The 24,832-nt window shown below is 39.4% G+C and overlaps 1 protein-coding gene across 31 annotated transcripts in view; it reads right to left on the bottom strand.

Moving 5' to 3' along the window:
* The window catches only part of DLG2 (discs large MAGUK scaffold protein 2), a 1,001,432-nt gene that overhangs the window by 65,469 nt on the left and 911,131 nt on the right, over nucleotides 1-24,832 (bottom strand). For 30 of the 31 annotated variants that reach the window (XM_032099063.1, XM_032099062.1, XM_032099064.1 and 27 more), the window contains one exon: nucleotides 23,208-23,322. In XM_032099063.1, coding sequence (XP_031954954.1) covers nucleotides 23,208-23,322 — 115 coding nt within the window. The remainder of the gene's footprint in view (nucleotides 1-23,207; nucleotides 23,323-24,832) is intronic. The other variant, XM_032099093.1, reaches the window with a different exon arrangement.

Here is a 24,832-nt window from a genome sequence, read left to right as displayed (position 1 = left end):
ACAGGGAGGAGAGGATGTGCCACCACAAATCCTGTCACAACCAAGGTGCAAAACAGGCAACAGGAATGTTCTGGCCTTACAACACCATTGTCACTATCTTTGGAAAACTTTTCTACCTCCTCAAATGCTTGTTGGCAGCTCATGTATGACCAGCCTGAAGGAAGTGGGCATGAAAAAAAGGCAGGCAGCAAGGAGTGCCTTCCAGCTCTGAATCACAGAGACCAACAGCAGTCAGAGCATCACATACATCACTCCTCAGCTTTTTTGATTGGCTGCTGTGGGTATCCCAACACTCAGTGCACCTGCTGCCATCAATCCAGCCTCTAGCACCAAATTAATCTCCTGCCTTCAAGCTGATGCCTTTCAGTCAGTGAGATCTCTCCTTGGGAGTTCTGTGCTCAAAGCTGGAGACATTTTTGAGGACCTGCAAACCTGATTGTTTCTTTACTCAGCATCCTTTACCAAGTGTTTGTCTCTCTCTGGGGCCCTGCTTTACAAAGCAAGGATAGATGGGATTTCCCCACCATGAGGGAGAATCATGAGGATAACTACAGTAAGCATTCAGCAGCATTCAGAACCTAAATACCAATTACACAGGGCATTGGGGTGTAATAAGAGAGCTGAGGAAAGAAAAGGCCATAGCAATAAAGCTAAATGAATTATTTACAATCAACTACAGAATGTGTTTAAGGATGAACCCACAGAAGAGCCTTTCAGACCTGTCAAATCAATGGAACCATCTGCACGTGATGCGTCAGTAGACCAAGTTTAATAACAAATCAATAAAATAAATAGTAATGAATTACCAGGATGAGATGAATGACTCAAACATGTGGAAATGGAAAATACTGAGCCAGTTTTTTAAAGGGAGACAACAAATGAAATCTGACTCGAGAAACAGGTAGATCTACTTAACTCCCTTAGGAACATTAAACTCACGGACCAGAAATATCACCTAGAATTTCCAGAAAACTTACAACAGATTTCCTCACCAAAGCATCATGAAATGTAAAGAAAAAGAGAAAAAAACCAGAGTTCTTTGAGTGAAGGATTAGTACATGTTTGAAGGATAGGAAAAAAGAGTTAATAAAGAAGGTTTTGTTTTCACACGAGTAAATCCTGTAAGTGATCTAGAAAAGGTGAAGAAAAATGAGGCAATAATATTTACTAGAGACATTGAAGTATCAAGGGTAGAAAAAACAAAAATTGACTCAGAAGATTTGCAAAAGAATTATAAAATGTCCAGTGACTGGATGACAAAACACTTGAAGATACACCTGGTAATGTGCACTTACAGCCCAGAAAGCCAACCATGTCCTGGGCTGCACCAGAAGAAGTGACCAGAAAGTTGAGGGAGGGGATTCTGCCCCTCTGCTCTCATGAGACCCCACCCAGAGTGCTGCACCCAGCTCTGGGGTCGCCAGCATGAGAAGGACAAAGACCTGTTACAGTGAATCCAGAGGAGGCCATGAAGATGATGAGAGGGCTGGAGCACTTCTCCTAGGAGGACAGGCTGTGGCAGTTGTGGTTGTCCAGCCTGGAGAAGAGAAGGCTTCAGGGAGTTGTCACTGTGGCCTTTCAGTACTTGAAAGCAGCTTATAAAGAAAGATGGGGACAGACTGTTTAGCAGGGCCTGTTGCAATAGGGCAAGGGGCTTTAATGGTTTTAATCAGAAAGAGGGCAGGGTTAGATTGGAAGAAATTTTTTATGATGAAGGTGGTGAGGTGCTGGGAACAGTACTAGTTGTGCGTGGCTTTAAGGGGTGTTGGAACTAGATGATCAGGGGTGTAGGAACTAGATGATCTTTAAGTTCCCTTCCAACCCAAACTATTCCATGATTCTATGGAATTCAATGTGAGTAAATGCAAAGGGAAGCATGGGGAATATCAGTACTCAGTAAATCTACATACGGACATATTCTGGGTAAGAAAATACTTCCCAGGGAAGAAGTGCTGGAGACTTTGAGTATTCTTCTAGGAAAACGTGAATTCAATGCTTGGCATTAGTGAGAAAGGCAAATTTGTACATGCCATTTAAGGAAATTAATAAAGAACACAAGATAAATAATTATAAATAATTGTTATACCATGATACAGACACCCACACACCTCTACAGACAGCCTTGATCCTTTCATCCCAAAGACCTAGAAAAGGCAAAGAAGGAACAGAAAGGGCAATAAGGGCAATTTTCTCACAGGAAAAGACTATACAGACTAAGCCTCCTAACCTTTAAGAGAGATGACCAAGAAAAAAGCATAATAAAATTAGTGAAATTACAGATTTCAAGAAAGAGGGAATAGGGGACACTTGTTCCCAAGAAATGGAGGCAAGTGTAATATAGCCACTAACATAATACACAATATGCAATTAACAAGTAGGTGTTGTGGTCTCTGAAAACTTAAATGGGACTAAAAATTCTTCCAAGGAAGAGAAAAATCCATCCAGAGAAGCTGAAACCCCATTTGTACAAATGTGATACAGTTGCCCATAGACAGCTGGGATCCACTCCTAGGGACAATAATTTTCTTCAGGCTATGCAAGTCATTGTCTACATATCTGTTTCTTCACCTAGTTGTTCCTTCAGAGAAAGCTTAGAGATAAGAGAAACACTAATTGAGAGGTAGATACAACTATTTTTATGTTATTATCAAAACACTTCTTTCATACTATGTCCTTCCCTTTTTCCTTCCTCTGATGTTTAAGTTTAAGGGAATGGTGCGCTTAATTTTTATTTGAAAGTCTTGGCACAGTTACTAAGAATTTTAAATCAAAGCAATTTAAATAATTTTATTGGATATAATTTTGAGTAATCTTCTGTTTTTCCAATATCAAGCAGTGTTTCACGATTAGCAACCTCATCTAGTTGAAGATGTCCCTGCTCGTTGCAGGGGGATTGAACTGGATGACATTTAAAGGTCCCTTCTAACCCAAGCTATTGTGTGGTTCTATGATTACACTGAATGAAAGGATTGAAAAGACATCACAGATTTCAGAGCACTGAATATTCCTAAAACCACAAATGTTAGACTAATTCTGTGTTTCAATGCAAAACTAAATTTTGTTTGTTTGCTACAGAATTTTACTGGCGCAAGACTTAGTGCCTACAATATTAAAACAACCTACATAAATATGGCTCAGGTTACAAGACTGTGGATGTAAGCACATTTTCTAACCTACCACAGTAATATTAGGATTTTGACCAAACTGTTAAATACATCTAATGTCCTCATACAGTACCTTATTTCTTCTTGCAGTTAATCCAAGTATTCCTCATTTTTAGAGAAATTCTCCCACTACAAAACTAGGTCCCTTTGCCTTTGGGTAAAGATATGAGCGGATGAGAAATTTCCCGGAAACTGTTTTTCAAACCTTATTAAAAAAGTTTATTTTCTAGCAAAAATAAAGTATTATAATTGCATGTTAATAAATGCTGCAGCAACAACATCTAAAGAAATGTTTTAAGAAATATCTTCCTCTGCTTACATTTCATTTTAAACTAAATAAGAGACATATCACCATAATGTTCATGCAAATAAAATGACTTGGAGAAAAAAGATGCCATGTATGCCCTAAAGATATCTTTGTTCTTGTCTCTCTGTAAATGATTGACAGGGTAAAAAATGAAGTAATTAGCTTCTAGCTGACAGAAAACAGTAGCATGGGTCTGTAATGATGGCACCCATGAGTGGCATAGTGTCCTACTTGTCTGCATTTTAAAGCAACAGCTGCTGGGTCTTTTGCAAGTCTGCAGAATTTTAAAGAGAAGCAAAATTAGAAACAACAGTACATCTTTACTATAAATGTCACAAAACTGATCCTCACAAGACAGAGATTGAACAGAATGTGTTGGACATATGTGAAATAATTATATTGGAGGGAAAAAAGCAGCTCTTATAACTCTTGACATCTATGTAAAAATACCCTGTCGTTTTGGAATCAACGTAACTCACATGTATGGTTTCACTGTCTACCAAATTTCCTCTTGACTGAGACAGTTGTCATGAAGATCTTCTTGAATCAGGACTCTTTGTAAAAGAAGTTAATTATAAAAGGGTGCAGATGCCTTATTGCTAGACTGCATTTACACAGCTAGACATATCTGCACCAGAGAGGGCTCAGTATTGCCAACCCATTTGCAATCTCAGTGTCCAATGTTAATGCCCTCCTGCACACACCATCCACGCAGCTCAGCACTGGGCTCAGGGCTGCTTTGAGCCCATGTCACAACCTCTGGCCCTGAGGAATGATCAGTTGATAACTGTGGTGTTCCTCCTCTGAAAAGTGGCTGAAGTAATGGATACAGAGTGTTGTAGCCTCACAAAATGTTTTACAGCATGACAGCAGAATAGTGTTGCATGTCCTAAACAAGGGGGATGAGGGTGTATAAACATCTTCCTAGAGCAAAAGTCTGAGAGACTGTGTCATACAAAGGGATCCAGACTGCTGATATCATATCCATGCTGCCCACTGGAATCTCCAGAGTGCACTGTCCTAAAACCAAGTTTTCCACATTTGGCCTCTAAGGGAACCCAGTTTGCTCCAAAAGAGAGCTTGGGAGTAAACGAGCACTGCACTGTGAGGAATCAAGGCCCTGGGTGCAAAGTGGCCTGCAAGATTATCTGGCTTCCATAGTCATACCCAAAGAATTGTGCCACTGAAACATATTTTTAGAAATAATATCATTTTGTTGGTGAGGTAAAGCCATATCTAACATACCATATTGCAGCAGGTGGAAATCCTGTTTTGGAGTGAAATGAATTCATTCACGTGAATGTGGCTCACAAATTAACTATGATACTTTCTTTGCTAATCATTGATATTGTCTTTGAAATGGCCTCCTAGTTTAAGGGCTTCTTAAAAAGAAAATGGCAGCTCCAGCAATGTGAAATTCCAGGCTGGCATGTGATTTATTTTAGTTGTAGCTATGACTGTGATTGTAATTGCCTTGGACTTTCTTGGTGGTCGCTACTCAGAAAGCTTCAGATGATCCTGAAAATCAGGACCATTCCTAATCTCACCTCTTTGATAATCACTTGAAGTACAGTAAGGCAAAAGGTATTGAATACAGTCTATGATAAAACTTACTGGAGACTGATAGGTTACTCAAAGCTGAAAGTAAGATTCAGACTGATCAATTTTAATGCCTAAAATCAGCACAGATGGATTTTAAGCACCACAGCCCTATTGCAAAATTCAGAGTTTCTGCTCCTTCGGTGGACCAAGTGTTTTAGACTACATTTACCCTCACAAATTTGTGAGAAGCTGGATGTCTCTCTCTCTCACTTACTTAAAATTTATGGAATTCACATTTAAGGCAGGGAAACATCCAGACTACATTTAACCCTATTTTATATATTTAAATCTTACTATGCTTTGAATATGCCTAACAAACATATACAAAAGTGAAAGCAGAAAGACCACAACAGGAGAGACCAATCCCATTCAAAAACACAGACATGCTATTTACCTTTTTCTAGTAGTGGTTAGACACTTGAGTATGAGAAAGTCAAGATTTTGCTGCACCATCGGCTGAGGAAGTGGGAGATATAAATGCAGTTTCCTTAGCACACTGACAGGATTCAAATCTAGAACTCTCTCATCTTCAAGAAATGTCTTAACCACCAGGTAGCCATTTTTGGAAAGGACATTTCTCACCTCTTCTCTTGAAAAGCACAGTGACTGAGGGGTCAGGATGGTGAAAGTTTGGGAGAAACTTTCTAGATTCTAGAAGGAGGAATGGAGTCTGAGGAATGCAGTGATGAATGAGCCGTCCTGATTGTCATCAATGATTCCAGGTTGGCTTTGACAAAACAGCAATAATGCAGGGAAAAATGCTCTTGCCAGATTGTTTTGCAAAATGTGAGGAACATCATCACCATCACCATTTCTTCCTCTTACATTTTAAACAACATTGCTGCTCAATAAAGTGCCTATCCTCATTTGTGGACCTTTGGTCTCAAATTCCTAAGAGCTGGTACCTAATACAGAGACTGAAACCAGGCTTTCAGCAAGAGGGAGAACTCAGATGTCTTCCAGAATTTAGTTTTTTCCATAAACTAAATCCAGGGCAGCATGTTTGAACTCAGCCCATCCCTAAGGTGTTGCTGCGCTCTGTATGGGAGCTCCATTAAGGATGCATTTGGCCAAAGTCCCCGATTAGCACAGCAAAACTGAATTCCTTACTCAACACTTCCATTTACTGTACACAGAATTTATGTAACTAAGTTGGGCACCTTGGATCACCCTCTACGGACCATTATGAGATGCTGGGATGCCAGAGCTGGGCTCTTGTAGCTCATAAAATGGCTTGGAAGTTGAGTGCACTTCCATCAATTCTACAGGCAATTTTGAGTCAGTTCTGCTCCCTGCCTCTGCATCCTCCCCTTGAGGATTGCTTCTTCCTACAGCCACCTTGGAAAATGCTTTTAGCATTTTGGCAAAGTCAGTTCCAAGTTTCTCCCCCCATCAATCAGCAGCAATGATTTTATACATACTGCTAAATTCTTGGACCAAGAATTCTCCTTGAATGACACTGAAAACTATTCAGACTGGAAAGTGGTGGTTCAAGGTTTGACCTGTTCTGTAATGACTTGAGGGAGAACAAGAGTGTGATATGTTGCTGAATGGCAACATCAATTTCTTAAACACTATGCAGTGAGATCAATGAAAATAAATCAATGCTTCACTTAAAAATGGTGTCATGGAAAGAAGTCTCTTACTCTTTCCCTTAAGAGATAAAAAAGAGGTAAAGAACAGTTTTGATGCACAAATAACACAATAAACCAAATACTGGGAAAGTCCTAAAAAATGCATTACCCTCTTTCACAGATTGTCACCAAATGGGATTATCCCAAAGCTCACTTATTTTGCTCCCTGCTATTAAGAGGAACAGCTTATCCCTGAGTTTTACAAAACAAAACCTAGAGGTTTACCAAATAAAATGAGATTATTGCCTGCCTATAGAGCATAAGGACAGGGATGAGGATCTAAAATAAGGTAGGAGTGATGTGACACCAATGACAAGATTTATTATTACAAAGGTCTGGGGGAGCCAGAAAAAATCAGAACGTTAAAACATAGGGACTATTACACTAGCATGCCTTGCTGCAATTTAAGCATTTCTTCATTTCCAGTTAAGATGAATCTGAAAGAAATGCTGCTGAAACACCATTATTTATATATTGTATTAGGTGTAGAAATATGTTTTCAAGTAGTTAAAATTAATTTGTTTCCTCATCCCACTTAATTAATTATGAGGGGTGAATTGTTGGAGAAGAGAGACCAGAAGCAGAAGGCATTCATGATGGTTTAATTATGTTTTAACTGATGTTTTACGAAATTTGAGAAACTGGCCAGATCACTGAATGGATGAGATTTTATTGTGATGCTCTTGTTATATCAAAGTGAATTGTGATGTTATTCAACTTAGCAGAATTCTTACAACACTAAAATCCATCGCTGATAAAAGTGTATTTTTTTCAATTACCATTTATTTGCATACTGATGCAATGACCTGAATGGACTAATCTTTGGAAGTGTAATCCCATTCTTTCTGAAATGCAGAAAGAACTGAATCCAAGTTAATCTAGAAAAATTCACTCGAAACACACAAGGGGACTGCAAGAGTGGAAATGTATATCAAGGGATGGACTATTATTTCAAAACTCTGCTCTAGGGAACAAGTACTGAGCAGTGGCAACTCACTAATTTGCTTCTCGCTCACCCCCCCAAATAATAGATTTCTGTGACTACAATCACAGTGAACATCCTCTAGGTTTGTGCATTTCAGCCTGTGTCCTACACAGCCAAAATCTTGTGCCCTTCACTCTGAGTGCCAGACAGACACAAAAGCATGGCTGTGAAGGGTTGAAAGATGTGAAATGTAATGACTATAGTTGTGCCACTGAAGGAAAGACCTGAAAAGTGTGACTGATGAGGACGTAGATAATGGATTAACTAACAAGCTGCCCATAGTCCATCAAAGAACATAATGGAAATTTCCCCAAGGTACCAGCAGCATACTGTGGAGAAGCATGTGGAGACCTGGAACTATCCAAATACAACATCAAAGAGATGAGTAAAGCAAGAACAGAACAGAGTGATGTTAATAATTTCATCTTACATGTATATTTAATGTATGCTAACCAATTAGAGCATAAAAAAAGGCACAACGGAACTGTCTTGCAGAAGAGGGAAATTGTGGAATCACTGTCCCTGCAAGAATTCACCAACTGTGTAGATGTGGTGCTCAGGGACATGGCTTAGTGGTGGACCTGGCAGTGCTGGTTTAATGGTTGGACAGAATGATCTTAGAGGTCTTTTCCAACCTTACTGATTCTGTGATTTAATGTACAGAGAACAGATAAAACATGAGTGAAGGAAAGATGCAACTTCAACTTTTAAAAGAATTTGATCTACAGGGCAGATGCTGCTGTGAGATGCTCGATCACTGACACACCGTGCAGTACACAGGGGCGGATACAGGGACAGCTCACAGGAGGAATTTAGAAACCTTGCCTAAGCAGGTAAGGGTTAGTTTTGGGAAAGCCAAAGCTTTAAGCACCCTGGTCTAGTGGAAGGTGTCCCTGCCTATGGCAGGGGGATGGAATTTATAGATGGTCTTTAAGGTCCCTTCCAACCCAAAATTTTCTATGATTCTATTAGATTATTGTAATTTTAAGCTGCAAATGCAGCTTAATGGAGTTAAACTGTAAATGCTCTCCCTCCAAAAAAGCATGAGGTACAATTCAATAGGCCTTCAGGAAATGTAAAGAACAGCCCCCTTCTACAGAACATCGTTGCACAGCAACCCAAAACTATAAACATCTCATTTTTTATTCTACCAAGGCAAATTTCCCATTAATCATCCATTAGGGAAGTCTATGTCAGGCAAAATATTGGTTGAGGAAACCTTAGCCTTGATGGTGGATGACTCTTTTCATCAGAGAAAAAAGCTAAGAAAACAGAAAATAAATTCTAAAATCAGCTAATAATCTCAAAGTTTCAATTATTCTTGTAATTGGGGATGATTATTCCCAAAATAATTGGGAATATAATATATATTGGGAAAATAATTCACAGTCTTGAAGTCCCAGCCTACCATGATTATTTAAAAAGTATTTATATTTTCATGCGAGCACTTCTCCAGATCTAATGACACTAAATTACTTCTGTTGGTACTTTATTCTTCCAAGAACAGTCTGCAGAGCTGATTTTTTAAAATGTTCTTTATCCCCCGTAGTCCTATTACCGCTGTGATCAGAGGTAAAACACAACACGAAAAACATATCCAGTGTTTCACTCTCAGTGAATGTTTTGAGTATTGCAAAGTTTCTGGTATAAAGATCACTCAAAGAGAATCTTATTGAAGTATTTGACCTAAATGTCAGCAGGTCTACTTTTTAGCAATACTCTAAGAGAGCATACATGCTGTCTTCCTGAACCTCTCTTGTGGGTGTAGTCTTTTTGGTACGTAATAAAGACACAATTACAAGAAATATTCCCTTTTTGCTGACTGAAAAGACTAAGTCCTTTACTTAAAAAGCTACAGCTCTGCAGAGAAGTAACAGCACTGAAAACACCATAGATTTACCTTTTTTTTCTTCTGCCTCTCATAGCAGAAATGGACAGAAGGCCAGGTACATGTCGTGCTTTTAAAGGAATGGATACAGTCATTTGTTGTCAATGGGGTTTTCCTCATGATTTTTTGTTCCAGTACCTTAATAATATGTCAGAAGTCAGGGGGAGAGAGAGACTGGATCATCCTTTTCTTAAACCTGTTGAGGTTTTCTTGTTTATGACACATTATAAAAGTACAACCAGAGCCTCAGTGATATTGACCCGAAACTGAAGCATTAGATGTACTCCTCTGATCCCATTAGAAAAACTTCCATTTGGGCTGCAATAAAAAAGCCCCAACCTCTTTCACACTTCAAATTCAGAAATCTCAACAATTTGATGTCAGACTCTTCAGAGTTAGGTGACTTAAATAGCCCGAGATGACTTATTAAAAATCTCTTTATCTCCAAAAACTGCAACTGGGTGTCCTAAAAGGAACAAACAGCTCATTGTAGTGCTCTGGCATCACCTAATATCTCTTTAACAATATAACTGTGTATCTTTAGGTCCTAAATCAAGGGAGAATCTGAGCTACTCAATTCCAGCATGATACCACTTATCTTCCTGGAGAAAGAGCTCGGATAGGATGGAAAATTCTTTGTGTGCTTTTAATAGGCAGAGATCTTCTAAACAGTAACTTGGAGTAAATTCCTGCTATCACTAAGATTTTTGTCTGAGCTATGGCAGTGTATGACTCCTCAATTCATGCCACATTACTGGTTATATTGAATGCAGATGGGGTTTACTGATTTTGTAGAAGACATAATTATTATGGAATATTTAATAAATAAATTTAGAGTATTTCCCATATTTCATATACTTATCTATCTGCTCTTCCAAAAGACAACAAAATTACCTTTCAAACTCATGTCCCCAGTTGCTCTGGAATATATTTAGAACTCAAGGCAAGCAGAAAAATGAGTGCAAATCTTTTGTGTAACCTGCTGGGGTAGGTAGTGCATTTCCATAGATGGAACACTAAAAGTACAACTGCAGCAGCTTAATATTTTATAAAATTTCCTTAAAAAGCAGCACTGAAATATGATTATAATTGAAGTGTCCTTTCCTAAAAACTCAAATGCCAACAAACAAAGTAGGGATTTTCCTTTCCTCATCTTAATGCAAATTAGAGCTGCTGCACCGAAGCAAGGAAATTATAGCAAGTAAGAAGTTTAGGGAGAGGAAACTTTAATCCTTCTGCACACTGTCCACATTAGAAGGGAATAAATATATTCTTATGTCTGTCTAAGCCTGATGTCCTTAGGATGGCAATACAGAGAAATTAAAACTAAAGTAGCTGAAAATCCATCTACCATACAACACTTTCATACTCTATTGAGAGGAAAACAACCCCATTTTCTACAGGCTAAATTCAGCCATGATCCTTGCATTACACTGGATAATTTTCAAGTCATTAATTCAGTCAATTTGCCTATTCTTTCATATTTTCAGTAAGAAAAACATCCTGTCTGTTGATTACTTATTTTACAATCTTTTTCTCCAGACTTCTTACAGCCAAAGCTGTTGCAATCCTCATTAAAGGCAAAATTATCTGTTGAATTTTATCCAAATTTTAAAATTGTTTTGATATTCTTGAAGGAAACCTAAATGTATGTATTTCTAAATGAATGACTATCTGCTGGTGGTGCAGCAGACAGACAAAGGCAGATAAATTGATCACTGAGGACACTTAAAAGAAAACCCTGTATTTCTAATCATATATTGTTTAAACATATTCTGAATTTTAACATCGAGCAATAATACAAATTAAAGTAAACTACAATCCTGAAAACATCAATTAAAAAAAGATGACTTTACTAACACAGTAGCTACAATAAAAGGTCATACTTCTTGGCCTGTGCAGAAAGACAGCATATGATTCAAATATTGAAAGAAATTATTAGGCATTTGATGAATGAGATCAAATCTACAGGAAAGAATAGTTATTTACCACTAAACCAGTGAAACTCACCTCGCTGCCAGGTGTCATATCTGTTTTTCATGGGAGTTAATAATCTGTAGTTATTGGACCTGCAGCAGGAGATGCGGTGAGCTGTGGACTGCAAATTGAGCCATCATCTTCTAGCAGTAACCACTAGATTTGGCCAGACAGTAAGCCCAACACAGAAATTGATATGAAGTATCTCATGGTCCATATCTATTAATTCATATTTTGTTCTTACTGATGTTCTAATTAATTATTAAAGTATAAGTAGATGAAGAGATTGTCAAAGACTTATCAAGAAAATTTACGTCCAGTTCAGTTTTGGTGAAAGATCTGCTAAAGTTCACAAGACTTTCAAGATGAATCCACATGTAAATATCAACGATGAAAGAGGAATTCTTATTTTTACTCCTGGAACATCTCATGATTCTGGCTTGAAACCAGAGTAAAGACTGAGTAAAGACCTTAATTGCAGTACAGGTAGGGTTAACTGAAGCAGAATGAAACCTGTGTAAATCAGATCTGAAGAAGTGCCATGCACTGAAGTCATGCTGTAACTCATAACTCCAGAAGATGCTTTAGGAACTTAGCTCTGACCTTGACAATGTTCCTGCAGCTCATCCTTTTTTCTGTAAAGAAGACCAGGTATGAAATCAGGACCAGACACCAGTGCCCTAAACAATATAATGTGATAAATTTGCTATTAAATTAGGAACAAGTGGATGTCATAAAAATGTGTCTGTAATGTCATGTCTCGATGAAACACTGGGCACAGTGACTCCGAGATCAAATCTACTTTCCAGGGTATCTCTCGGGACATTTCATCCACAGCTTCTCCCTGCAGCAGATCATTCTTGTCACAACAGCTCTCCATGGACGTGGCAGTGCTCTGCCAGCCAGTGTAGGAAAGGAAAAATAACTTTCAATGCTTATACTGAAAGGGCAATTGCATTTGGAATCTGCAAACCCTGTTAGAAACACTGCTTCTACCTTGTTTCCTGCAGTGCTTCTGAAAATGATTTTGATACTGTCTAGTCTCAATCTATTTTCAAGATAGGTTCACAAAGAAACCTGTTTCCTTGTCCATAAATACATGAAGAAACCATAGACATTTTTCAAACCTAAGCTCTACTTCTTTTACAAGAGTAGCTCCTGAAGTGTTCTCAGGAAAATGGAACATGACAGACAAAGTCGTACTGGCTGGGTACAGATGGGAACAGTGGAAAGGACTGAAATACAGCTTTGAATCTTGAACCATCTGCAAGAAAGTGGCAAAATACTGCTTGATGGCCATTAGGCTGTGCTTTCATCTTGGTAACCTATGATCCTTTTCTCTCCAAATTGTCTTACAGTCTCTGCTGAAAGGAGTAATTACTACAGTGGATATCTGCAGCCTCTACCTGGACTCTAAAACGTTTCAAGGACATCAAGGGGAAAAAGCCTGTCTGCAGAGATAGTGTTTTTTAAAAGAAAAAGGTTACAGATCTTTCCATCTCCCAGAGTGCAATAAATATTGATACTTTCTGGAAATGGGAAGGACAGGTATCATTAGTAGCACACTAAGGTAAAAACTATTCCAACCTGACATAACTAAAATCTAAGTGGTTAGAAATATGAGTTTATAAAAACCGCAAAGCCTTCTATATTGTTAAGTAACTTTTTCTGCCCTAATTTTTTCCCAAAGCTTTCAGCTGCTGCCCACTATGCCAGGACCCTTTTAAACAACTTGCAGGAAGATGTAGGAGCAGAAATAGCAACGTGTTATTGCCTTCTCTGTGGGCAGGGCTTTGTACAGGAGTAGATATTATGCTGTGCTAAGCAGGTGTGTTGATGATTGTGGCAGCCCAATATATTGGGTGAAGGAATGTGGTTACCTTCGAGGTAAATTAAAAAGCATAAGAAAGAGAATCTGTGGAAAGTGGGTGAATGTTTAATTATTATAATTCCTATTTGGTGAGGAACATCTGGTAAACTCTTCACCAGATAACTCTGATAGTCTTATTTGCTACATTAGTAGATAAAGCAATTAGTGCAGGAAGTTTGAAGAGAAGAATGAGCCACACATAATCAGAATCTTCACAAGAGATGAAGTCAGAGACACGGCAGAATGCAGATGTACACACACACATATATATAACACACACAGAGATGTGTTAATCTCAATTAATTTTTTACTGAATATGAGGCACATTCAGAGAGGATCAAATCCAACTTGTCAACACTGGTATACAAGAGGGACAGAGATGGGGCAAGTAGTGCAAGACCTGCTGGGGCTGGCACGCTGAGCTGGGTCACCTTGGACACCACCTTTACGTATCAACCAGTGCCACACAAGCACCACTCACAGCAGAAATAGTAAAGCAGCTGCATCTAAAGCCGGGTTTACTCAACAGGATGTCAGTGAAGCCTGGGAGGACCTGATTAGTACTTTTTTTCCTGTTACAAGAATGGGGTGGCAGTGAATGACCAAATGGAGTTCCTGAGGAACTCCTTATGATCCCAAATTCAGGTAGGCAATTCCCCAGATCCTCCCAGGCCCACCACAGCATTATTACAGTAATTTCTATTTCTAATGAGAAGTAAAAGGGTCAGAAAAAACTACTGGTCCCACTTAGCTTCATCACTTAACTCGGCTGGGCTCCCTCTCCATAGATGGACTTCCTTGCAGTGAGACCAAAGATGCTCCTCATTTGTCTTTATTGAAAGCAATTTTGTATGCAGATTCCCACTACTTTTTTCAGCAGTGTTATGTCCTGTTTCACACTTTTCTCAGCTTTGTTTCAACACAGCCGATTTGGAGAGCCTGTTCTACAGTGGCTTTATGACTTCTCTGTATAAGATTTCAGGTAGAAAACTCTTCAATAGGGCCAAGCACCTTCTTTCTCTCACATTAGCCACTGTGCTGTGTGCCAGTGCACATATTTAGGTTTCCAACTTTGACTGTACTCACACAAGCTTTTATTTCAATAGGCTCTCCTCTCTATGTTCACGCTCTAAGCTACTGGCTTGTACTTTTCCAGTTGAGAGCAGCATAAACTGATGGTGTCCTATTATAGCTGTTGACATGGAAACATCATAAGCAACTACTTGTTGGATCAGACTGCTATTTCACAGAGAACACACACCGCTTAAATGCATGTTTTGCTGACTCACTTTCAGCCATTTTAAGCCACAGACAGTTTATCTTCACTCTCCTGTCCCCACCCTGCACCGATGGATCATGTTCAGATTTCTGCTTAGAAATGAGGCTGAAACTGTGTCTATCTTGGGTTATAAAAATTTCAAACAAATCCTACTCCCACATAAGGCCAGGATCTTCATCCTCATCATCTTCTGGTTTGGATATTATCCTAGCTGATAATAGAAAGCTAACACTTTCTAGTCTCTGAAGCAGAAAGCAGGCAGTCCCTCTAGGGAATGGAAAAGCACAATATGTGTGCAATGAAAAGATATTAAGGCATCACTTAAGGAAAGAAAAAGGTGTGCTGCTTCTGCAGAGCAGACATCACGTCAAGCACATTACCTGTTCTGAGACATTATTTTAATAACTTATGAAACAGAACAATACGAAAAATGGCCACAAGTATGTACTATTTATGCCTACTGAAGTTGCTAATAGAAAAGCTGCTTCACACCAGGCACTAATAAGTCAGCACTGAGAACACGATTCCAGGTCTGAGCCAGTTTTTTAAAATACGCAGAAGTTTTACTGAAAATATAAAGATAAGATAACTTAGGCAAGAATGGCCTTGAAAAGGAGCTGCTTTGTATTCTGTTTTCTATTCTGAACTTCAGGCAGAATGTGTTATCTCCGATTCCTGCAGGCTGTGGTTGATTCACAGGGGGCTCCGTCCTTCCAAGTGCTCAGTACAGTGTGCAATAGCTCATAATCTTGAACACAAACTAGTCAATGATTTGCAAAGCCACAACCACATAGAAATACATCTGCTTTTTGCCCCTTTTTGACACAGCTGGAGAAACACCCATTCATAAAAGGCTTGCTGAGCTGTTGGTTCATGCTGCAGCTAACAATGCATTGCACCCCGTCTCTGGGAGGGATTGGCTGAACTCATTACACACCCGGTACCTAAGAGCAGTAGATATGATAAACATGAAGATGTGAAGGAGAGAGCTGGTGTCAGACACAGAGATGAGACTGCTTGACTGATGTGTTTACATGTTCAGTTTTCACTCTCCATTAACTGCTTTGTCTTTGTCTGTGAAACATTACGAAGAATTGCAAACAAACATCATTTTTTCCTTAACTGTTCATTAGTATCAACACTGCAAAAAAGTATCAGATGAATAAGAATTGCAGTGACTGTTAGCAAAAAGTGTAATTGCTTGTGAGGTGGCTAATAGTTTCAACTGACTGTATATTAAATATATCGATTTTCACAGTCCTAGGGTATTGGTGAGACATATTTTGTTGTATTTACAGCATCACATTTTAGGGTGGATTTTTTTAGCACCAGACTGCCATCAAACTATAAACCTGAAGGCCTTTGAATTGTGAGTAGTCCACGATTAATAATTCTCACATGCATCTTTCAGCTGAGAGTGGCATAAGCATTGTGAGTCTTAGGACACCTCAGTTAAGGACCTGTGAAAATTTCACAGGCATAATACAAAGAACTGTGAAGTGCTCACAGTTCCCACCGACACCAAGAGGCCACCTTAAAAAAAAGCCCAACAAAACAGTTTCTCTCCAGATATCCTCTGTTCTTCAATTTTCAGTTGAAATTTTTAATTTCTCATTTGCTCTGTTATTAGCAGCAGAATGATGAGCACGGTAATTTTTGCAAATGCCTCTAAGCATATAAACAGGATGTATTTTGCAAGAAAATATTAGATTTGCTTTGCCAAAGACAAGAGTTGGTTTCATCTTCTTTTTTCACTTTACAGATAATCACATGTCCTGTAAGCCAGATGCTTTTTCTCTAAACATGAAATTCAATGCAATAAATAACAACTACATATTTCCCATTGTATTAGGTGGTTCTTGTATTCCAGCAAATCCCTCATCCTCCTCAGTTCCTCAGTGTTTCTGATAATTAATGAAGACCTGAGTGAACAGTTACTCAGTGATGCAGTTCAGGTCTTGAATGTCCCCCCAGGGAAAAGGTTTCTAAAGCACACAGAGTGACCCTCCTTGCTTTGAAAAATAAAGATTTACACTATTTCCTTGGTTCTGAATCTGAGCAGCTCTCACTGAAGCCAGGGAGAATATTTGTGCCAGGAGGATCTGGAAAAGATACTTATTTTCAGAGAAAGAACCGTTAAAAAGCAGTAATTGAATATTCAGAAACTCTCACTTAACCAGGACATGTGAAATGAGTGACATTCCAACATTTCCAGTCTGAAAAGGAATTTCAAGTCCAATAAGCCCTTTCACAAATTGAGTTTTTGTGTGTGTACCTATCTGGCCATTTCCAAACATGTCTGCATTATGCCATTTATGATACATTTTCTGAACGCATGTTTCCATTCTGTGCTACAATTTGGACCATTCAATTGCCCAGGAATCTGAGGTAAGTGAAAAAACTGTACTAAAATTCCATTCTCCTCCACTTACTGTTCAGTAAAGGGAATTCTAATAGTTCTATCATGCCATTAAAGTACACGCATGGCTATGTAAGCTGTAGCTATTTCCTCATTAAAACAAACACAAAAAATAATGTCTAGGTGCCAAGCTCACTTACATTTGCTCTCCAGAAATCTGTACTGGCCTACAGTGCTGCAAAACCTGAAAGAAACTACAGTTCGGATGCTCCCAGATGCTGGAGTCTTAAACTCATCCAGCTTGATGACCGTGTACTGAGTGTCTGTGGATCCTCAGTAGCGCTAACTAAAGTGACAAATGAATTCAGAAGGAATTCTGGGGAATAAGAATACGAGCAAAAAACCAGCCCAATTAAACAAGACTGTTGGTGTTTCTAATCTATGTCACAGAAGAATGCACAGAAACAGTCAGAAGCCTGATGTTACAGCTCCTAGATAAGCATATGAACACTCGTGTGTGTGTGTGTGAGAGAGAGCAAAGCAGAAAGATTGTCAGTGTGCGTGGGATTCAGGTCACATAACTTGAAGTGTCTCTAATATTGATGTTTACATCTCAGCTAATCACCTGAGGCTCCTTCCACTCAACTGTGAGAAAGAGACATTTTTAGGGCATGATTCGCCTGTGCAATTTTAGATGTCTACTTCTGGATGACATGAATTGTACTCTGAAAGTGCCAAGTGCACTCCATTGACTCAAGAGAGATACTAGGCAACTCGCTTAAGTGAAGATTTTTGCAATGTGTATGTAGATATAGCATGTAATTAACACTAATGTATCTATTTGGATTTTCTTTATATATATATAATATATACACACGCACATATACATCTCTCAAAAAAATATTCTCTCTCCTGGTAATGAGTATTTAATCATGACTTTCATAGCTCTCTCTGGTTTCCTCAGTACCTCCTTCTGGAAACCCCGGCGCAATTACCTCTTCATGGCATTTCTCCTTCCAGACCTACATACTAGAGCTATCCATCACCCAGTCTGTGTTCAGGTTTCACTACCATGATGTCTCCACGAATTGCATTTCTCAGGTGGATTTCAGACTGCATTGCAACTGGCTGTGCAGATTCCCAAGAGAATTCTGCCCACAGAGCCTTGACCTGATGTTCACTAACCTGTGGAGGTTCACTGCCTCAGAGAAGATGGGAAGACTGAATGGTATTTGTAACAGACATTGCATAAAACCAGCCCTGGATATCAGATTCAATCTTCACAAACTGCCTCTACTGAATTTCAATTGTAGCTCTGAAAAATTCAAAACTGAGAATTTCTGTGATCTGTTGAAAATCAAAGTCTCTCTAGCAGAAGATGTCCCTGCCCATGGCAGGTGTTTGAAACCAGGTGATGTTTAAGGTCTCTTCTAACCCAAACCATCTATGAATCTATGATATGGCAACATGCTAATTCCTAAGTTCAGGAAATTTGTATAAAGCTGTTTAATACCTACTGGAGAATCCATTGTGCTAGGAATGAGAGTAAACCACCCAAAGTACCTCAGCTTTGACTTCCCTTTGCTGATGCTAAGTTGTGATGGCAAATCTCCAGATTCTTCCTCATGGCTCAATAAAAAATGAACCAGAACACACACATTTTTATCACATAATACTGTGTGTTTGTAAGGCCCATATTTATCACAGCTATGAAATGCTTAGCACTAATTCCAGTCAGAAGAAGACAAAAATGTAGTGGACTAAGGGACACCCCTTTGCATCGTGCACATTTTTTATAAATAGTGCAACATGGACTGGAAATAAAAAGGTTGATCGTAAGCTTCTTCAACTTATTGGGAAGAGCCCTTCCCACTGTAGTGCTCTTCCCTGCACAGTGGAGAAGCAGCTTCAGAACCACTTCTGACACTGCAGTCCTGCCCCAGCCCTGATTTCCATCCCCACACTTACAGCCAGCTGTACCATCCATTTTGTACTGATATATTTGAAAGTAGTGCTGAAGCCGAAATAGCTGCATTTCAGTACGATCAACCAGTCCCTTCATAGATGGCAACAAGGAGCCCTGAGGAGGTGAAATTATGTCTGGTCACTGACAGCACTGAACAGATTTTAAACAGAGAAGTGGCGGTGAAAGGGCTGGGGGGTGTGAAGCTTTTGAATTATTTCTGCACAGTGATAAACCTCCACAGCGCCTGGTTGTGGCTTTAGACAGCTGGATTTTTTAAACACAAACATTGTTTCAGAAGTTGTCTGGTTTGAATAAAGCTTAAATGGTGCAGTGACTGTTTAGTCTAAGTGTATCTCACTAATTTTCATCTGTAAACCAAAACCAGACTCTAAGACAGCAGTTTTGGATGCCAGATAATTCCTGAAGACCTTTTCTTTGCATGTATTGTGGCAATTACTGAAGTGGCTACTCTTCTCCTCAGCAATCTAACACAAGTATTTTAAGCTCAGGAATAATCTAGTAAAACAACAGGAAAGCCACTCAAGCTCTCAGTTTCCTTCAAAGCTTGGAAGTTAAAGTTTCAGTGGCTGTTCCAATTCAACAAATGTTTTAAAGGACTGTACTTCTCTGATGCTTAACTCTTCAAAAGCCTGTCATGTTCCATAGCCTGTGAGTTAAATAACATGATCTGGCACTTCCTAAGAGTAGCAACAGTAACCATATGTAGCCTAAAAAATTTGACCATTGATATGGACCAAGAAGGACAAAGTAAAGTGTGCATTTATTTCAAGACAAGCAAATATATATATCTTACAAGAGCAGATTTTAAAATCTTGAGCTGAAAAGACAAAAAGGAAGACACGAATTTGCTTAAGACCCTGCTATGCATGTATATAGCACAACATCTAGATGGTGATGGGTTTGTTTACTCTCCTTGTTGATCATGAGCTGATGACTGAATTCCAATGACTTAAAAATGATAACAGCAGATTTTTTTAGCCTACCATTGCAGTTAGTGAATTCAATTTAAATTCATTCACTTTCACCACCAAATAAAGCATGAATAATAACATTTTCTACATTTCCTATCCTCTCACTTTCTGCATTTCTTTTTGTATTTCTTTTCCTCAGATTTAGTGACAAAGAATTTGTAGGCTCCTAAAAGGATTAAAAGCATTTCCTACTGCTCCATCCTCCCCCAGAGTCTCATACTTTGCCTTTAATATTGTGGACTCTCTGATGACATCTGAAAAAGAGATACACGATCTGTGATACAAAAGGACCAGATAGTACCGAAAAAAAAAAAATCAGGAAATTTGTGGGAAATATTCCAGGAGGTGTCAGAGAGACAGACTAGGATAAAGAAAGAAAAAATAATACAAAACTGAAACACCAGAGTATGCAGAGATAAAGGATCTCATGCCAAAGAGCTACACAGTTTCTCTGAACAAATAATTCTCGATCTCTTTCCTGTGTTGTACACTCCTGAAGTGAGACTTTTAACTGCTTTGAGCCACCTATTTCTAGTCCTACATTCAACCCTTTAACCACATATTACATTTTGCCTCACTTAATTTAATATAGCTTATTTCACATCTCTCAATGCTATGCTTTTTTAGTAGGGGCTGGATGGGGAAATCACGGACTGTAAGGTAAAGAAAACCTTGTATCAAATGAACCCCACATACACTGGCATATCTCTAGCTTTATTTTTTCTCACCCTCTTTTGCTGGCTTTTCTATGAGCAGGTAATGACACTTATTTTCAATTATTACAACCTATCTGGATCTTAATTTATTTCCTGGTGTTGCCTAGAATATAGTGATTTGCTTCAATTCAGCTTTCTGCTTAAAAAATAATCATGCTTGCCGTACTCAGTGAAGGACAGCAAAATCACTACATCCCAAAGAAAGGAAAACAGCAAACTTGAATCATAAACTTGGCATTACAGCTAGAGATTTACAACAACATATGGTCATTTGCCTCTAGCTCTCTTGCACATGCTGACTAAAATAATCCATTGAAACAGAAATGTCCTGAGTTGTAAAAATAGAAACCAAATGCTAGATCCTAGCTTTTCACATGGGCCCTGCCAGTAAAGAGTATCCATAAAGAGAAAATTTTCATCTCTGAAAACAAGTACATTTTTGAGCCCACATTTATTTTTCCTTAGTGCCTAACATAAACATAAGCTACCTTTGTAATTAGTGTATATGAACTGAACCAACAGCGACAGGCCATAAGGCTGCAGGTGCTACTGTACTACAAACACGTTATGGCAATATGTAGGATATAGAGCCTCTCAATCAGGCTGCTCAGACATGGACACAGCCAATTGTGTGGTTTTGAGTGAAAAAAGTAAATGCTAACAAAAGTGACTGAGGCTTTTGTGGTTTTCTGCTTCAGAGGTTTGGGGCATTTGTTACAATGATTCTGGAATAAAAGAACAGGTTTTGCATTTGTGGTTTGGGAAGTGCCATTTAGATAAGCAGCTAAGACATCAAAGGCTCCCGCAGTGAAGCACCAGGGCATAGCAGCTCAGTGAGACAGACCACAGCCAGAATTCATGAACTAGCAGAAAACCAGGCTCATCAGTGCACACAGAGAAATACTGTACAGAAGAGCTAGGCTCGTCCAGATGCAGCACAGACATCTCAGCTTTGCTCAGAGTGCAGGTTAATAAGCTGCAGCTCTCAGCAGAGCGTACCAGGTCAGTGCTCGCACTGGGGGGATCAAGCTTTGTTGCAGTTCAAACTGCAGTAAGGTGTTCAGGACCCAGCGTTAGCCCTTTATGTGTACATCTCAATTAACCTGCAGTTGCTGGCTTGGACTTCTCGCACCATTACTCCCCACATTTTGGGTTCCTAGCTTACCTTGAGAAAGAAAGCTTGGATCTATCCATCCTTACACACACAGTTGTGGCTTTTCACAAAATGCAAATTCAGGGAGCTGACTAAAGCTCTTGACAAAAAAGTCACTCTGTTTGGTCTGGAAAAAAACTTACTTCAGGTCAGAGAAGGCTAGAGATGCATTGAAAACTTCAACACTTCTAATCTGACCTTGCCCAACAGCAACATCACTGGTAAGAGTGATCCATATCCCTTCAGTCATTGCTCCTTCTGACAGCAGTACCAATTAGTGCTTCATGTGGTTGTTGCCCATTAGAATAAGACCCTTCATGCTTTTAGTTTTCCCTTCCTTCTCTGCTACCTTACTCCTTCACACTGAGAGCATAATGACAAAATGTAGAATTTAGCCTTAATTGGATCTCTGCAATGTTATCACCTGAATTAGCTCCCCTGTGAATAATTATCACTGCCTAGAGGCTGACAAATTGCTTCCCTCTACTTCGTGATTGTCAGGAATTTCAAATTATATGCTGAGCATGGGGAGGATGGAGGGGACAAAGGGGAGAGTGAAAATGAAAGCCTAGAGAAGCATAATTACTAAGATTATTAAAATACTTGACAGAGTCCCATAGTCTCCATGAGTCCCAAAAGGGGTGAGTGACAGCGAGAATTTTGCTGGGGCAATTGGGCAACACCCAGTCCAGCAAGAGACTCGTAGAGTCAAAGTGAAACTACAGCCACTGCTCACAGTAAATTACAAAGGTAATTCCTTTGTTATTCACTACCTCATTTACGCTGTGGACAGCAGCTTGTTTGCCATCTCATCTGCACATTTGATCTTGCTAGGTAGATGGCAAACTCTTTGCAGCATAGACTGCTAGAAGGGTAAACATACACAAGGGGATAGCAGCAGATTGCCATGCATTTAGAATAGCTATAAGAGTTTGTGTTTTGCAAGAAAAACGTTTTGGCAAAAAGGTGCTCTTTCTGAGAACACTCATTCCATGTCTGGGCAAGACCTCACACGGAAGGAAATACTCCACAATATCCATCTCAGATACTGACAGAGCTAAGAAATCTCATAAACCCAAATCACTATAAAAGTATAATGGTCTTTGCAAATTACTCTAAATGGTCAAATAGGGCAAATAGGACTTTTATCCATTTTGTCATTAATGATGCTGTGCTTGTAAGATGGATGCATTTCTCAGTTTGTTTCAAGGCAGTTCCTCAGACTTCTTTCCTACGTTGCCAAACCAACAACACACATCAGGCATAGACAGAGTAGCTGGTGACATATTCCCAGGAGAAGACTCTTCCTGCTTACCTGACATACAGTGACCTCTTCTGATTAGTCCTCAGGGAGCCAGACCCAGAACTCATGCTGTGATTCATCATCTGCTCACGCAGGTCATGGATTTTTGCCTCAAATCGAGCGTACTCTAAGGAGATAAGAAAACCCCAGAGAACAAAGATATTTTAGTTTTCTTGACCTATATAATCATTAGGGCTGCTAAATGCAAATTAACATTAAATTAATGAGTGTAAGGCATGTCTTGAAAATTGAGGTCTCATAGAACCTTGCGTTAATGTATTATCTTAGGTAAATATATGCCCTTTTTATTGTGGTACCTGAATATTTCAACACCAACTAGGTGAGGAATCAGATATCTACACCCACGGTCCTGCAGCTTCAGGAAAGGAAAGGAGGTTTAAAGCGTGTTAACAAGTATCTCTCAGTCTGTGGGAAGGATGTTGAAAGCAGTTTTGCACTGTATCGTTCCTCCTTCCAATTCCTTGTTAGGGTCAGTGGGACGGTGCACTAAAGTTACTAATGAGTCAAGCAATTACTGTAAAATCCTGTCAAAATTAAGGAGATATTTCCAAGTCCAATTATCCCCAAAGCAGCTGGCAATTCACTGTATGAGCAATCAGCCACCTTATTTACTCTGCCCACTGAGGCTTGGGCTCTGTTCATTTTAAATAGGTGGAACCGTATCTTGGTCTTAGGGTGGGTGATCCCAGAAACTCCAAACCTCACCTGCATAACAGCGGCACAGAACTACCCCCCCACCCTGTTCACCTCCACAGTTCTACTGGTAGCTCTGCAAAATGTTATGACCTGCTGCCCAGCAACACGGCATAAGCATTTGGTGAGACTCCTCTCTGACAGAAACACAGCCTTGTCAATTGTCCCTCCAGCTGCCATGTTCCCCTTGTTCATTGTGTGACCCACAAGTTTGGTTTGCAAGAAGAGAGGTTGAGATTTTGGAGACAAGCTCTAATTCCTTGAAACTGAGAACCTCCGGCAGCACAGAGAGCCATAATTCAACCTAAACCCGGGGAATCTACTGATGTGAGCTATAAGACTAAGCTGAGGGGGTGTGCAAAATACATTTCAGTGAGTCAGTGACACTTAAAAGAGTAAGATGTTGCAGACTGATGCCAGCAAAGAGAAGATGATGTTCCCTGCACCTCAATGTTTTATTTCACTGATGCCTTCAAAAGAAGGGTCCCTTTCCCCACAGCAATGCTAAAGCAGAAGTGGAACCAGCACACAAGGTTTCCTCCCTTAAAGGATGGAGGTACATCCCACCAGATCACACCGTGTCCCAGCTTAAGCAAATAAATCTTTACAGAGCATTTATAACCCATTGGTCTGCATCTTGTTTGTTGCTGTTTGAGCTACATGAAAATGCTGTAAGACAGCAACATTCGCATTTTCTCCTAGAAGAACTCAGCATTATTTTTGTTTGATCATTTTCTGTTCCTACTGGCTCACTTCCCAGAACGTCTAGATGCTTTGCAACAACTAATTCATTTTATTCAGTGCACTCTACATTTTCATTGGGTAATAACACCTGACCTTTACAAGATCTCCCATTTTGCACAGACACTAGCCACCTTCAAGCTGGCTTAGCAGAGTGGTTTGATTTGGGGTTTTGTGTTTGG

The sequence above is a fragment of the Corvus moneduloides genome, chromosome 2, assembly GCF_009650955.1.
Source record: "Corvus moneduloides isolate bCorMon1 chromosome 2, bCorMon1.pri, whole genome shotgun sequence".
NCBI lineage: Eukaryota > Metazoa > Chordata > Aves > Passeriformes > Corvidae > Corvus > Corvus moneduloides.
Note: the sequence above shows the minus strand (reverse complement) of the source record. Positions and strands in the feature narration are given on the sequence as shown.